This window comes from Oncorhynchus keta, chromosome 15 (genome assembly GCF_023373465.1).
Source record: "Oncorhynchus keta strain PuntledgeMale-10-30-2019 chromosome 15, Oket_V2, whole genome shotgun sequence".
Classification (NCBI taxonomy): domain Eukaryota; kingdom Metazoa; phylum Chordata; class Actinopteri; order Salmoniformes; family Salmonidae; genus Oncorhynchus; species Oncorhynchus keta.
Genome location: NC_068435.1, coordinates 14740255 through 14754655, shown reverse-complemented (window position 1 = coordinate 14754655; position 14401 = coordinate 14740255). Strand labels below are relative to the sequence as shown.

Here is a 14401-nt window from a genome sequence, read left to right as displayed (position 1 = left end):
TGTACCGCACTGCAGGCTTTGATAAATCACTGCTGGTAAAATAAATAAAATATCAACCTAATAAGGCTTCTCTGTTCAATTGCTGCAAGTCCCTGCATGCTGGGAAAGATGAAAGGATAATTGCAAAGAGGGGCGGGAGGAAGGGAGAGGGGCGGGAGGAAGGGAGGGGTGCGGGATAGAGAGGTGGGCATATTGCAGGGAGAATGAGGGGTGCAGTGCGGGCTGAGAGGTGGGTGTATTGTGTGTGTGTGTGTGGATGACGGTTTGCAATTGACTCTAAAAACATTAATCACATTCCAGAAGAGTCGGCAGCGAGAACCGTTCCGGCATGTTCTACCGAGTGAACAGTGCGAGACCACATTGGGCTGGTATGCAGGGAATGTCCTGCACTCTGCGAATATACAGTCAGGAGAGAGGTGTGTATAAAGAGCACAGCAACTAAACAAGCTGCAGAGAGCCAGATAAGAGGCATCAACCTCCAGTACATCCTGTAAAGAGAGCCAGATAAGAGGCATCAACCTCCAGTACATCCTGTAAAGAGAGCCAGATCAGAGGCATCAACCTCCAGTACATCCTGTAAAGAGAGCCAGATCAGAGGCATCAACCTCCAGTACATCCTGTAAAGAGAGCCAGATCAGAGGCATCAACCTCCAGTACATCCTGTAAAGAGAGCCAGATCAGAGGCATCAACCTCCAGTACATCCTGTAAAGAGAGCCAGATCAGAGGCATCAACCTCCAGTACATCCTGTAAAGAGAGCCAGATCAGAGGCATCAACCTCCAGTACATCCTGTAAAGAGAGCCAGATCAGAGGCATCAACCTCCAGTACATCCTGTAAAGAGAGCCAGATCAGAGGCATCAACCTCCAGTACATCCTGCAAAGAGAGCCAGATCAGAGGCATCAACCTCCAGTACATCCTGGGGAAATAAAAGTACTAACTCAATAGAATCAAAAATTGCTTTAGTGGAAACAAACTTCAGGCATAGACTTAGTCAGTGTGTACTGCTGCCATTGATACACTTATACCTCCAGTGTTTTATACTCTTCCAGGAAACCTTGACAAGTAGTCCACCAGCAATTAACAGTTAACTACTGACAATGGCATGAATGTCATTGAGTTGTTCTGTTTTTCAAAAGTTCTAATAAAACCTAATAATCCACCACACAAACAGTCAAGTGCTTTAAACAAATCCGGTTTCAACCGCCTTGCATTCAGACAACTGACTTTTCTTACATAGACAATAACGTAACCTTGGTCCAGTTCCCAGTTGCCTAAGTACCTATGAGAGGCATTTCCCCATTACATCTCTTGTTAGCTTTAAAAATAAAAAGATTACCATCTTGACACCTCTAAGGAATAGCATGACAGCTTCACCAAAGCTTTTACAGCATGAAATAAATAATCTCCCCTCCACAAATAGAGTTTGAGGGCCATTTCCTGAGAACTCTGCAGTCATTTGGGAAGGATGACTCTGAGCCGAAGACCAAGGACAAGATGGAGAGAGCGAGGAAACACTGAGGTGGAAGCGTTAGTTGAGTGCTAAAAGACTGTTACACGCTTTACGCCTCAACGAATGTTCCTGTGGTTTCGAACGCAGCGACATACTGTTACGCTCTCCCCTCACTGCAGGGGGTAAACTAAACTAAACGTTTAGCTCTCTGCATAGCTCTCTGCATAGGGTATCGTTCATTGGTTACATTGGTAAATCATTTCAATCTGGTGTTCGTTATCATTTTTGCTTGAAAAAGCTACATTTGGTACTCATTTTTATTTAACAGTGTAGGTGCCCAACTGCAGCTCAAGGATCAGTTTAGCCTTTTAGATCATTACGAATGCATGCACAAGGGGGAGCTGATCCTAGATCAGCAATCCTACTCTGAGATGCTTTGTGAATACGGACCCAGGACACTGCGATCTGACCTAGATGCACAGTTCATCCATAGTTAATCTAATGACATGTCTCCTCCTGTACTAATGTTACCATAAGCACTAGGCCTAACTGGTATCCACTGGGGTTACTGGGTTTTACCCTGGTGTAACAGTATAACTTTAGACCGTCCTCTCGCCCATACCCGGGCTCGAACCAGGGACCCTCTGCACATATCAACAACAGTCACCCACGAAGCATCGTTACAGATCGCTCCACAAAAGCCGCGGCCCTTGCAGAGCAAGGGGAAACACTACTTCAAGGTCTCAGAGCGAGTGACGTCACCGATTGAAACGCTATTAGTGCGCACCACTGCTAACTATTTCAAATTGGTTACACTGGCTGAAGGTTTGACTTGTGTATCGCTAGGACAAAAGACACCCATGCATTTTGGATTAGAGATCAATTCTCAATTCACACAGACGGTGCACAAGCCCACAAAGCAACCAATGTCAATGGACAACTGAACTATTTTGACGCCAAATTTGAATAAACAACAAAGAAACATCACGTTTACAGTCCAATAAACAATATGGCACGGCCTTACTTTTCCAACAGCACAGGGGGTCGTGTCATCAGGGTGATGCGTCTCCAGTACCACACCATGATGATGAGGATGCTGGGTGTGAGGAAGGTCTTCATGGCGAACCACACCTTGGTGAACCCGCCATTCTGATGGATACCCTGATAGGATAGGAAATTAAACTGTCAGCCACAGTCCTTCACACAGTTCATTTCAACATCTCATTTGCCCATTTTGACCATCGGTTTGGACAAAATCGAAAAACTAACCAAAGTATTTTCACACTTCGGCCGTGTGTTTAGACTCCATAGTAGATGATATATTATAGTCTCTCCCAACCGAGAGGAGACGGGGCGATCTGGAAGAGATGTGTAGTAGAGAATGCTCACCACCAGACGGATGTCCTTGATCTCACCGATGCCCATGTTGATCTTCTTGCGTTCGCTGACAGGCAGGCGGATGTTGAGCAGGTAGTACTTGTGGGCCACGTTGCCCAGCTCCATGAAGGGCAGCAGGTCACACTCATAGTAGCGCCCCTCGTTCTCATACGTCTGCAGAACACAAGGTAAGGTAAGAGATATCCAATTGGACAACAACAACTTATATGGATTTTTTCTTTTACACAAAAATAAATCTGATGAGCTGAAACGATGAGACTATGAGAGACTGATTAAGAGCTGAAAATTAAGCAAAAGCCAGAAGCACAACAGATTGAGGAATGGAATTGTTTACCTTGGTGGTGGTGAAGTTGCAGCTGAGCTTCCTCTGTTCTATGGAGTGGGCCATCTCTGTCCACTCACTGAGCGTGTCATCTCTGTAGGCCAAACCCACGTCGATGGTGGCCAGTGCTCCATCCTCTGTAGGGGGAAAACGTCAACGTATCACACTTTAGGGTGATCTGAATGTTCAAAGGTTCACAAATATACCAACTACCAAACTTCACATAGATACCAGTTATGGAGACTTCATTACAAATTTATCCTGTTTTTGATCTATGCAGGTCTAAACAAGCAAGATCAGCATCGAAGGGGGAATTTGCAATTAATCAAATTCTCTTAAATGTAATGAATCATATCCGACGCAGCCAAAACGCGCCAGAGTTTTAAAACTTTGTTTCCATTGAACATGCCATACAAAAAGGCATTTTAATTAATTATAAAGTGCCTTGGTCCTCGTTTCATTTTGATGACCAATTCACCCCTTTTACCAAAGAGCACCTTCTATCTACCAAAATGTACTATTGTGTACCTTAGCAGCGCTTCCCTGCCTCCTCTTTCTACTAGTTAATCAAATTATCTATTTACATATGCTCAATTTAAATTTGTAGCTTTGACATCAATACATCTGTGTAAACCAGCGATGACTGGGATGAAATAGGTCTCTGGTGACAGAGTCATTTTGGTAAGAGGCTAGCTCTCAATTATCCAAGGGGGCTTACAGTGGTCCCCATCCTGGTTTATTAACTGAACATATGGATTGCAGCTGGCTCCATGTGAACTACAATCGAGACACTGTTATCAACTTTTAAAAAGTTAACAATCCTTGCTTGCGATACGGTTTTGGAAACTATTTGGATTTCAACTTTCATACCAGCAAGAAATAATTTTTCAAATACAAAAGATACACTTACTGTACGGAGTTCAGCAAAGTTGCATCCGACCGAGGTAGGACACAACCTCTACCCTTACGTTCGCATTTCCATTGAACCATTCCACTCCACATTTCCATTGAACCATTCCACTCCACATTTCCATTGAACCATTCCACTCCACATTTCCATTGAACCATTCCACTCCACATTTCCATTGAACCATTCCACTCCACATTTCCATTGAACCATTCCACTCCACATTTCCATTGAACCATTCCACTCCACATTTCCATTGAACCATTCCACTCCACATTTCCATTGAACCATTCCACTCCACATTTCCATTGAACCATTCCACCCACATTTCCATTGAACCATTCCACTCCACATTTCCATTGAACCATTCCACTCCACATTTCCATTGAACCATTCCACTCCACATTTCCATTGAACCATTCCACTCCACATTTCCATTGAACCATTCCACTCCACATTTCCATTGAACCATTCCACTCCACATTTCCATTGAACCATTCCACTCCACATTTCCATTGAACCATTCCACTCCACATTTCCATTGAACCATTCCACTCCACATTTCCATTGAACCATTCCACTCCACATTTCCATTGAACCATTCCACTCCACATTTCCATTGAACCATTCCACTCCACATTTCCAGCTGGATAGCATGAGTTTCTCAAAATACAGCTGGATGCAACTTTACTAAACTGGATACAGTAAGAGCATATTTTGTATTAGAATATTTTTTCTCGCCTATAGGAAAACTACAAATGTTTCCAAAACTGTATTGCGTTGCGAGGCATATTTGCGTTTGCGACAGAGTATTTGGTTAAAGTCAGACGGCATCGAGCATTTGCCTCTGGCAGCATATGACCCCATATTTTTTATTTTACCTTTATTTAACTAGGCAAGTCAGTTAAGAACAAATTCTTATTTTCAATGATGGCCTAAGAACAGTGGGTTAACTGCCTGTTCAGGGGCAGAACGACAGATTTGTACCTTCCGGTTACTAGTCCAACGCTCTAACCACGAGGCTACCCTGCCGCCCCAATGGAACGGGAGTCGTGATAAGGGGTAGGGAGAGGCCAGAGGAGGAGCAACGTCTGGAGCTATGAAAAGGACGCACATCTCTGCTAAACATACGATCTGATAATAGCAACCCTGGGTCATTTTATGGCTGTCAAATCAGTTGACACATCATTAATTTCACTTTGTGTGAATGAAATTCAAATTCATTTAAATTTCCCAAGGTGTATGCATCAACAACCATTAAAGACAATGAGTGCAAGTCTAAACTACTCCAAAGGCTACAAATGTGACAATGGGCTCATTGGGCTGATGAAAGGGATAGTTCAACTCATGTGTTATTTTTTTTAAAGTTTTTTTTTAACATAGCTGCTGTTCACACTCCGCCTCCCTTCACGTTTAGCTCTTTAATGCCAACTTAGCTCAGGCAATGTGAACCAGAGGCTCCGTACAGAGGGTGTGACGCAATTGCGTTTCCACCAAAGGGCGAGCTCTGTACCGCATCGCCGTGTCCCTCTCAAATTTTCTAACAATGCGAAGGGCTCCGTACAGCTCCGCATTGGCATGATTGGTTGACAGTAGGTGAGGGTGGGAGGTCCTGTATAAACACAAACTCACAACTTCATTCGCAACAGCTCTTCAATGTGAAACGCAAGAAGTATGAATTCCCTTAATTCTGCAGAGGTCGTATCACAATAAATGCAGACATGGGATTGACCATGCAGTGGCCGTGCAACCTCTTCTGAATCATGATGTAGTCTGTCTCTGCATTATACACTGCTCAAAAAAATAAAGGAAACACTCAAATAACACATCCTAGATTTGAATGAATGAAATACTCTTATTAAATACTTTTTTCTTTACATAGTTGAATGTGCTGACAACAAAATCACACAAAAATTATCAATGGAAATCAAATTTATCAACCCAAACAAGTAAAAATGAGGCTCAGTAGTGTGTGTGGCCTCCACGTGCCTGTATGACCTCCCTACAACGCCTGGGCATGCTCCTGATGGGGTGTCGGATGGTCTACTGAGGGATCTCCTCACAGACCTGGACTAAAGCATCCGCCAACTCCTGGACAGTCTGTGGTGCAGTGTGGCGTTGGTGGATGGAGCGAGACATAATGTCCCAGATGTGTTCAATTGGATTCAGGTCTGGGGAACGGGCGGGCCAGTCCATAGCATCAATGCCTTCCTCTTGCAGGAACTGCTGACACACTCCAGCCACCTGAGGTCTAGCATTGTCTTGCATTAGGAGGAATCCAGGGCCAACCGCACCAGCATATGGTCTCACAAGGGGTCTGAGGATCTCATCTCGGTATCTAATGTCAGTCAGGCTACCTCTGGCGAGCACATGGAGGGCTGTGTGGCCCCCCAAAGAAATGCCACCCCACACCATGACTGAACCACCGCCAAACCGGTCATGCTGGAGGATGTTGCAGGCAGCAGAACGTTCTCCACGGCGACTCCAGACTCTGTCACGTCTGTCACATACTCAGTGTGAACCTGCTTTCATCTGTGAAGAGCACAGGGCGCCAGTGGCGAATTTGCCAATCTTGGTGTTCTCTGGCAAATGCCAAACGTACTGCATGGTGTTGGGCTGTAAAGCACAACCACCACCTGTGGACGTCGGGCCCTCAGACTCCATGAGGGTGGTATGTTTCGACCGTTTGAGCAGACACATGCACATTTGTGGCCTGCTGGAAGTCATTTTGCAGGGCCTGGCAGTGCTCCTCCTGCTCCTCCTTGCACAAAGGCGGAGGTTGCAGTCATGCTGCTGGGTTGTTGCCCTCCTACGCCCTCCTCCACGTCTCCTGATGTACTGGCCTGTCTCCTGGTAGCGCCTCCATGCTCTGGACACTACGCTGACAGACACAGCAAACCTTCTTGCCACAGCTCGCATTGATGTTCCATCCTGGATGAGCTGCACTACCTGAGCCACTTGTGTGGGTTGTAGATTCCGTCTCATGCTACCACTAGAGTGAAAGCACCGCCAGCATTCAAAAGTGACCAAAACATCAGCCAGGAAGCATAGGAACTGAAAAGTGGTCTGTGGTTACCACCTTCAGAACCACTCCTTTATTGGGGATGTCTTGCTAATTGCCGATAATTTCCACCTGTTGTCTATTCCATTTGCACAACAGCATGTGAAATTTATTGTCAATCAGTGTTGCTTCCTAAGTGGACAGTTTGATTTCACAGAAGTGTGATTGACTTGGAGTTACATTGTGTTGTTTAAGTGTTCCCTTTATTTTTTTGAGCAATGTATTTCTGAACAGCTGAAATTCAAACCCTGAGGCGATTTGAATTAAACATGTATATTATGAAGGCTCCAGCCTTCTCGGTCTGTCTGTTGTCATGTATATTATGAAGGCTCCAGCCTTCTCGGTCTGTCTGTTGTCATGTATATTATGAAGGCTCCAGCCTTCTCGGTCTGTCTGTTGTCATGTATATTATGAAGGCTCCATCCTTCTCGGCCTGTCTGTTGTCATGTATATTATGAAGGCTCCATCCTTCTCGGTCTGTCTGTTGTCATGTATATTATGAAGGCTCCAGCCTTCTCGGTCTGTCTGTTGTCATGTATATTATGAAGGCTCCAGCCTTCTCGGTCTGTCTGTTGTCATGTATATTATGAAGGCTCCAGCCTTCTCGGCCTGTCTGTTGTCATGTATATTATGAAGGCTCCATCCTTCTCGGTCTGTCTGTTGTCATGTATATTATGAAGGCTCCATCCTTCTCGGCCTGTCTGTTGTCATGTATATTATGAAGGCTCCATCCTTCTCGGTCTGTCTGTTGTCATGTATATTATGAAGGCTCCATCCTTCTCGGTCTGTCTGTTGTCATGTATATTATGAAGGCTCCATCCTTCTCGGCCTGTCTGTTGTCATGTATATTATGAAGGCTCCATCCTTCTCGGTCTGTCTGTTGTCATGTATATTATGAAGGCTCCAGCCTTCTCGGTCTGTCTGTTGTCATGTATATTATGAAGGCTCCATCCTTCTCGGTCTGTCTGTTGTCATGTATATTATGAAGGCTCCAGCCTTCTCGGCCTGTCTGTTGTCATGTATATTATGAAGGCTCCATCCTTCTCGGTCTGTCTGTTGTCATGTATATTATGAAGGCTCCATCCTTCTCGGCCTGTCTGTTGTCATGTATATTATGAAGGCTCCATCCTTCTCGGCCTGTCTGTTGTCATGTATATTATGAAGGCTCCATCCTTCTCGGTCTGTCTGTTGTCATGTATATTATGAAGGCTCCAGCCTTCTCGGTCTGTCTGTTGTCATGTGTATTGCAGTTGCTGAAAACAACACTACTTGACTGCCTGTCTGCCTCCTGCGCAGCTTAGTTAATGTTTGCAATGATGACGAAAAAAATAACATTCAATCGCTAATTGTCTTCCAACTCTGCCGCCGAACTTTCTAGGCAGCCGGGCATGTATCCAGATCGATAAAAAAAATATCTGACAATGGACAAGTTAGTTTTGCGTCGCCCAGTGACATGTTTTATTTTCACCAGGGAGGCTAGTTGAGAACAAGTTCTCATTTACAACTGGGACCAGGCCAAGATGAAGCAAAGCAGTGGCACAAAAACAACACCGAGTTACACATGGAATGAACATACAGTCAATAATACAGTAGAAGAAAAAACGTTAAAATCTATGTACAGTATGTGCAAATGTGATAGGCAATAAATAGGCCATAAAGGCAAAATAATTACAATTTAGCATGAACACTGGAGTGATAGATGTGCAGATGATGTGCAAGTAGAGATACTGGGGTGCAAAAGAGCAAGAGGGTAAGTAATAATATGGGGATGAGGTAGTTGGGTGTGCAATTTACAGAAGGGTGGGTGTTGCTATGGTGACCAGTGAGCTGAGATAAGGCGGGGCTTTACCTAGTAAAGACTTACAGATGACCTGGAGCCAGTGGGTTTGGCGACGAATATGTAGTGAGGGATAACCAATGAGAGCGTACAGGTGGTGAGTAGTATATGGTGCTTTGGTGACAAAACAGATGATGGCACTGTGATAGACTACATCTAGTTTGCTGAGTAGAGTGTTATGTTTCTTATGTTTCAAATACTGGCAAAGTTTGTACGATCAAGTTGAAAATGTATATTGTGTAAAACATGTAAATAGCTGGATGGAGTCAACTCCGCTCCTGAAAAAAAGGACATGAAATCACACTGATGATTACCAGGGAAATGGAATGCAATTGTTTGAACAGTGTCGTGTACAACATTACATTAGTAGGCTACACTAGTGACCAAAGAAGATCAAGGAGGGGCAGGACAGTATGTAGACAGTAGAGTGGACACTCAGCACAGCAGCTACGTAGACAGTAGAGTGGACACTCAGCACAGCAGCTACGTAAGACAGTAGAGTGGACACTCAGCACAGCAGCTATGTAGACAGTAGAGTGGACACTCAGCACAGCAGCTACGTAAGACAGTAGAGTGGACACTCAGCACAGCAGCTACGTAAGACAGTAGAGTGGACACTCAGCACAGCAGCTACGTAAGACAGTAGAGTGGACACTCAGCACAGCAGCTATGTAGACAGTAGAGTGGACACTCAGCACAGCAGCTACGTAAGACAGTAGAGTGGACACTCAGCACAGCAGCTATGTAAGACAGCAGAGTGGAGGACACTCAGCACAGCAGCTACGTAAGACAGTAGAGTGGACACTCAGCACAGCAGCTATGTAGACAGCAGAGTGGACACTCAGCACAGCAGCTATGTAGACAGCAGAGTGGACACTCAGCACAGCAGCTATGTAGACAGCAGAGTGGACACTCAGCACAGCAGCTATGTAGACAGCAGAGTGGACACTCAGCACAGCAGCTATGTAGACAGCAGAGTGGACACTCAGCACAGCAGCTATGTAGACAGCAGAGTGGACACTCAGCACAGCAGCTATGTAGACAGCAGAGTGGACACTCAGCACAGCAGCTATGTAGACAGCAGAGTGGACACTCAGCACAGCAGCTATGTAGACAGCAGAGTGGACACTCAGCACAGCAGCTAGCAGAGTGGACACTCAGCACAGCAGCTATGTAAGACAGCAGAGTGAAGGACACTCAGCACAGCAGCTATGTAGACAGCAGTGGACATTCAGCACAGCAGCTATGTAGACAGCAGAGTGGACACTCAGCACAGCAGCTATGTAGACAGCAGAGTGGACACTCAGCACAGCAGCTAGCAGAGTGGACACTCAGCACAGCAGCTAGCAGAGTGGACACTCAGCACAGCAGCTAGCAGAGTGGACACTCAGCACAGCAGCTAGCAGAGTGGACACTCAGCACAGCAGCTAGCAGAGTGGACACTCAGCACAGCAGCTAGCAGAGTGGACACTCAGCACAGCAGCTATGTAAGACAGCAGAGTGAAGGACACTCAGCACAGCAGCTATGTAGACAGCAGTGGACATTCAGCACAGCAGCTATGTAGACAGCAGAGTGGACACTCAGCACAGCAGCTATGTAGACAGCAGAGTGGACACTCAGCACAGCAGCTATGTAGACAGCAGAGTGGACACTCAGCACAGCAGCTATGTAGACAGCAGAGTGGACACTCAGCACAGCAGCTATGTAGACAGCAGAGTGGACACTCAGCACAGCAGCTATGTAGACAGCAGAGTGGACACTCAGCACAGCAGCTATGTAGACAGCAGAGTGGACACTCAGCACAGCAGCTAGCAGAGTGGACACTCAGCACAGCAGCTATGTAAGACAGCAGAGTGAAGGACACTCAGCACAGCAGCTATGTAAGACAGCAGTGGACATTCAGCACAGCAGCTATGTAGACAGCAGAGTGGACACTCAGCACAGCAGCTATGTAGACAGCAGAGTGGACACTCAGCACAGCAGCTAGCAGAGTGGACACTCAGCACAGCAGCTAGCAGAGTGGACACTCAGCACAGCAGCTAGCAGAGTGGACACTCAGCACAGCAGCTAGCAGAGTGGACACTCAGCACAGCAGCTAGCAGAGTGGACACTCAGCACAGCAGCTATGTAAGACAGCAGAGTGAAGGACACTCAGCACAGCAGCTATGTAGACAGCAGTGGACATTCAGCACAGCAGCTATGTAGACAGCAGAGTGGACACTCAGCACAGCAGCTATGTAGACAGCAAAGTGGACACTCAGCACAGCTGCTATGTAGACAGCAGAGTGGACACTCAGCACAGCAGCTATGTAGACAGCAGTGGACACTCAGCACAGCAGCTATGTAGACAGCAAAGTGGACACTCAGCACAGCAGCTATGTAGACAGCAAAGTGGACACTCAGCACAGCAGCTATGTAGACAGCAGAGTGGACACTCAGCACAGCAGCTATGTAGACAGCAGAGTGGACACTCAGCACAGCAGCTATGTAGACAGCAGAGTGGACACTCAGCACAGCAGCTATGCAGAGTGGACACTCAGCACAGCAGCTATGCAGAGTGGACACTCAGCACAGCAGCTATGCAGAGTGGACACTCAGCACAGCAGCTATGCAGAGTGGACACTCAGCACAGCAGCTATGCAGAGTGGACACTCAGCACAGCAGCTATGCAGAGTGGACACTCAGCACAGCAGCTATGCAGAGTGGACACTCAGCACAGCAGCTATGCAGAGTGGACACTCAGCACAGCAGCTATGCAGAGTGGACACTCAGCACAGCAGCTATGCAGAGTGGACACTCAGCACAGCAGCTATGTAGACAGCAGAGTGGACACTCAGCACAGCAGCTATGTAGACAGCAAAGTGGACACTCAGCACAGCAGCTATGTAGACAGCAGAGTGGAGGACACTCAGCACAGCAGCTATGTAGACAGCAGAGTGGAGGACACTCAGCACAGCAGCTATGTAGACAGTAGAGTGGATAGTCAGCACAGCAGCTATGTAGACAGTAGAGTGGACACTCAGCACAGCAGCTATGTAGACAGTAGAGTGGACACTCAGCACAGCAGCTATGTAGACAGTAGAGTGGACACTCAGCACAGCAGCTATGTAGACAGTCGAGTGGACACTCGGCACAGCAGATATGTAGACAGTAGAGTGGACACTCAGCACAGCAGCTATGTAGACAGCAGAGTGGACACTCAGCACAGCAGCTATGTAGACAGTAGAGTGGACACTCAGCACAGCAGCTATGTAAGACAGTAGAGTGGACACTCAGCACAGCAGCTATGTAGACAGCAGAGTGGAGGACACTCAGCACAGCAGCTATGTAGACAGCAGAGTGGACACTCAGCACAGCAGCTATGTAGACAGCAGAGTGGACACTCAGCACAGCAGCTATGTAGACAGTAGAGTGGACACTCAGCACAGCAGCTATGTAGACAGTAGAGTGGAGGACACTCAGCACAGCAGCTATGTAGACAGCAGAGTGGAGGACACTCAGCACAGCAGCTATGTAGACAGCAGAGTGGACACTCAGCACAGCAGCTATGTAGACAGCAGAGTGGACATTCAGCTACGTAAAAATGTTTTATCCTGCACATGTGCAGAAATATCCATATATATTTTTTGTTGCCTTGGGAAATTGGGACACAGAAACTACACATCCGTAGCCACTCCAGTTTATGTCCTTAAAAGTTACTAATTTGAAGTATGAAAACAGAGAAACGTTCAAGTTGGGGTGAACTGTTCCATCAACCTTCAAAGTTTGCAGGAAAGAAACCATGTCATCCAAAACAGTATCAGAACAGATGCACCAAACGCTCACATCGGCGTGCTGTGTTGATCCAGAAACAGTCCAGGGATGATTCATGACCTCAAACATTTCCCTGTTGAGGGATTTAAAGCTATTTTACGTACATGTACGGAAGGCCTCGAAGTTCAGTCTACTACACAATAGGCAATGATACTATAGTGCTGACTTGAAGGTGAAACCTTTCAGAGCTGAACCTGGTTTTAAGTGATTTGAGAACCTAAATGGGAGTCAGAATGCCAAGACAGGCTTTAGATCACATTGCAAAGACAAAGTGTTCTGTACTTCCTCCTTCCAAACAGACTCTTGTGCGGTTATGAAACAAGCTGGAGCGCACCGAAAGAAACCCGGTGGCCTGACCGGGAGAAGAGAGGAAAGGGGGGGTATTGGCAGTCCTCTCTCTCCTCTACTGTCTCCTCAAACCCCTCGATCCCTCCCCTCTCAAGCGAACACTGCCAAAGATTCTGAATGTCAGCTTACCACACACAAACATTCCACCCCAGTCCAACGGCCATCGCCACAGTGACTAAGCCTGCTCAACAGCTGTGTTATTGCTGGACCCCTGCCAGGGGTGATTGTTGCCGGGGTAGAGTGGGGTGGGAAGAAAGGGGGGCAATTCATCTCAGGGACCAGCTTTATAACACCAAGTGGGCAAGGTGCTGTTGGGGGGCTTCTTTACGCATTCCGCAATAGTCACATGACTGAGGAGTAGAATCCCCTTACCTTTGGTATGGTACTATCTAAAGAAAGTGGTTCTGGTTGAGTTATAGACAGAGGCCATATTGTCACACAGAGCTCTGCTTCTTTGCTTACCAGTCAGCCAGAGAGATTTAGATGACATGAGAAAGTAAAAACCCAGAGCTCCGTCAATAGACTGCTGGGACTCCTTCCTCGACCCAGAGCTCCGTCAGTAGACTGCTGGGACTCCTTCCTCGACCCAGAGCTCCGTCAGTAGACTGCTGGGACTCCTTCCTCGACCCAGAGCTCCGTCAGTAGACTGCTGGGACTCCTTCCTCGACCCAGAGCTCCGTCAGTAGACTGCTGGGACTCCTTCCTCGACCCAGAGCTCCGTCAGTAGACTGCTGGGACTCCTTCCTCGACCCAGAGCTCCGTCAGTAGACTGCTGGGACTCCTTCCTCGACCCAGAGCTCCGTCAGTAGACTGCTGGGACTCCTTCCTCGACCCAGAGCTCCGTCAGTAGACTGCTGGGACTCCTTCCTCGACCCAGAGCTCCGTCAGTAGACTGCTGGGACTCCTTCCTCGACCCAGAGCTCCGTCAGTAGACTGCTGGGACTCCTTCCTCGACCCAGAGCTCCGTCAGTAGACTGCTGGGACTCCTTCCTCGACCCAGAGCTCCGTCAGTAGACTGCTGGGACTCCTTCCTCGACCCAGAGCTCCGTCAGTAGACTGCTGGGACTCCTTCCTCGACCCAGAGCTCCGTCAGTAGACTGCTGGGACTCCTTCCTCGACCCAGAGCTCCGTCAGTAGACTGCTGGGACTCCTTCCTCGACCCAGAGCTCCGTCAGTAGACTGCTGGGACTCCTTCCTCGACCCAGAGCTCCGTCAGTAGACTGCTGGGACTCCTTCCTCGACCCAGAGCTCCGTCAGTAGAC

The 14401-nt window shown here is 47.2% G+C and overlaps 1 protein-coding gene across 1 annotated transcript in view; it reads right to left on the bottom strand.

The window, feature by feature from the left end:
- LOC118394492 (protein wntless homolog) overlaps window positions 1–14401 on the bottom strand; it is a 38186-nt gene that overhangs the window by 13190 nt on the left and 10595 nt on the right. The window contains exons 3-5 of the mRNA XM_052463469.1: window positions 3185–3309; window positions 2842–3003; window positions 2477–2613 (exon numbers count right to left, since the gene is read on the bottom strand). Coding sequence (XP_052319429.1) covers window positions 2477–2613; window positions 2842–3003; window positions 3185–3309 — 424 coding nt within the window. The remainder of the gene's footprint in view (window positions 1–2476; window positions 2614–2841; window positions 3004–3184; window positions 3310–14401) is intronic.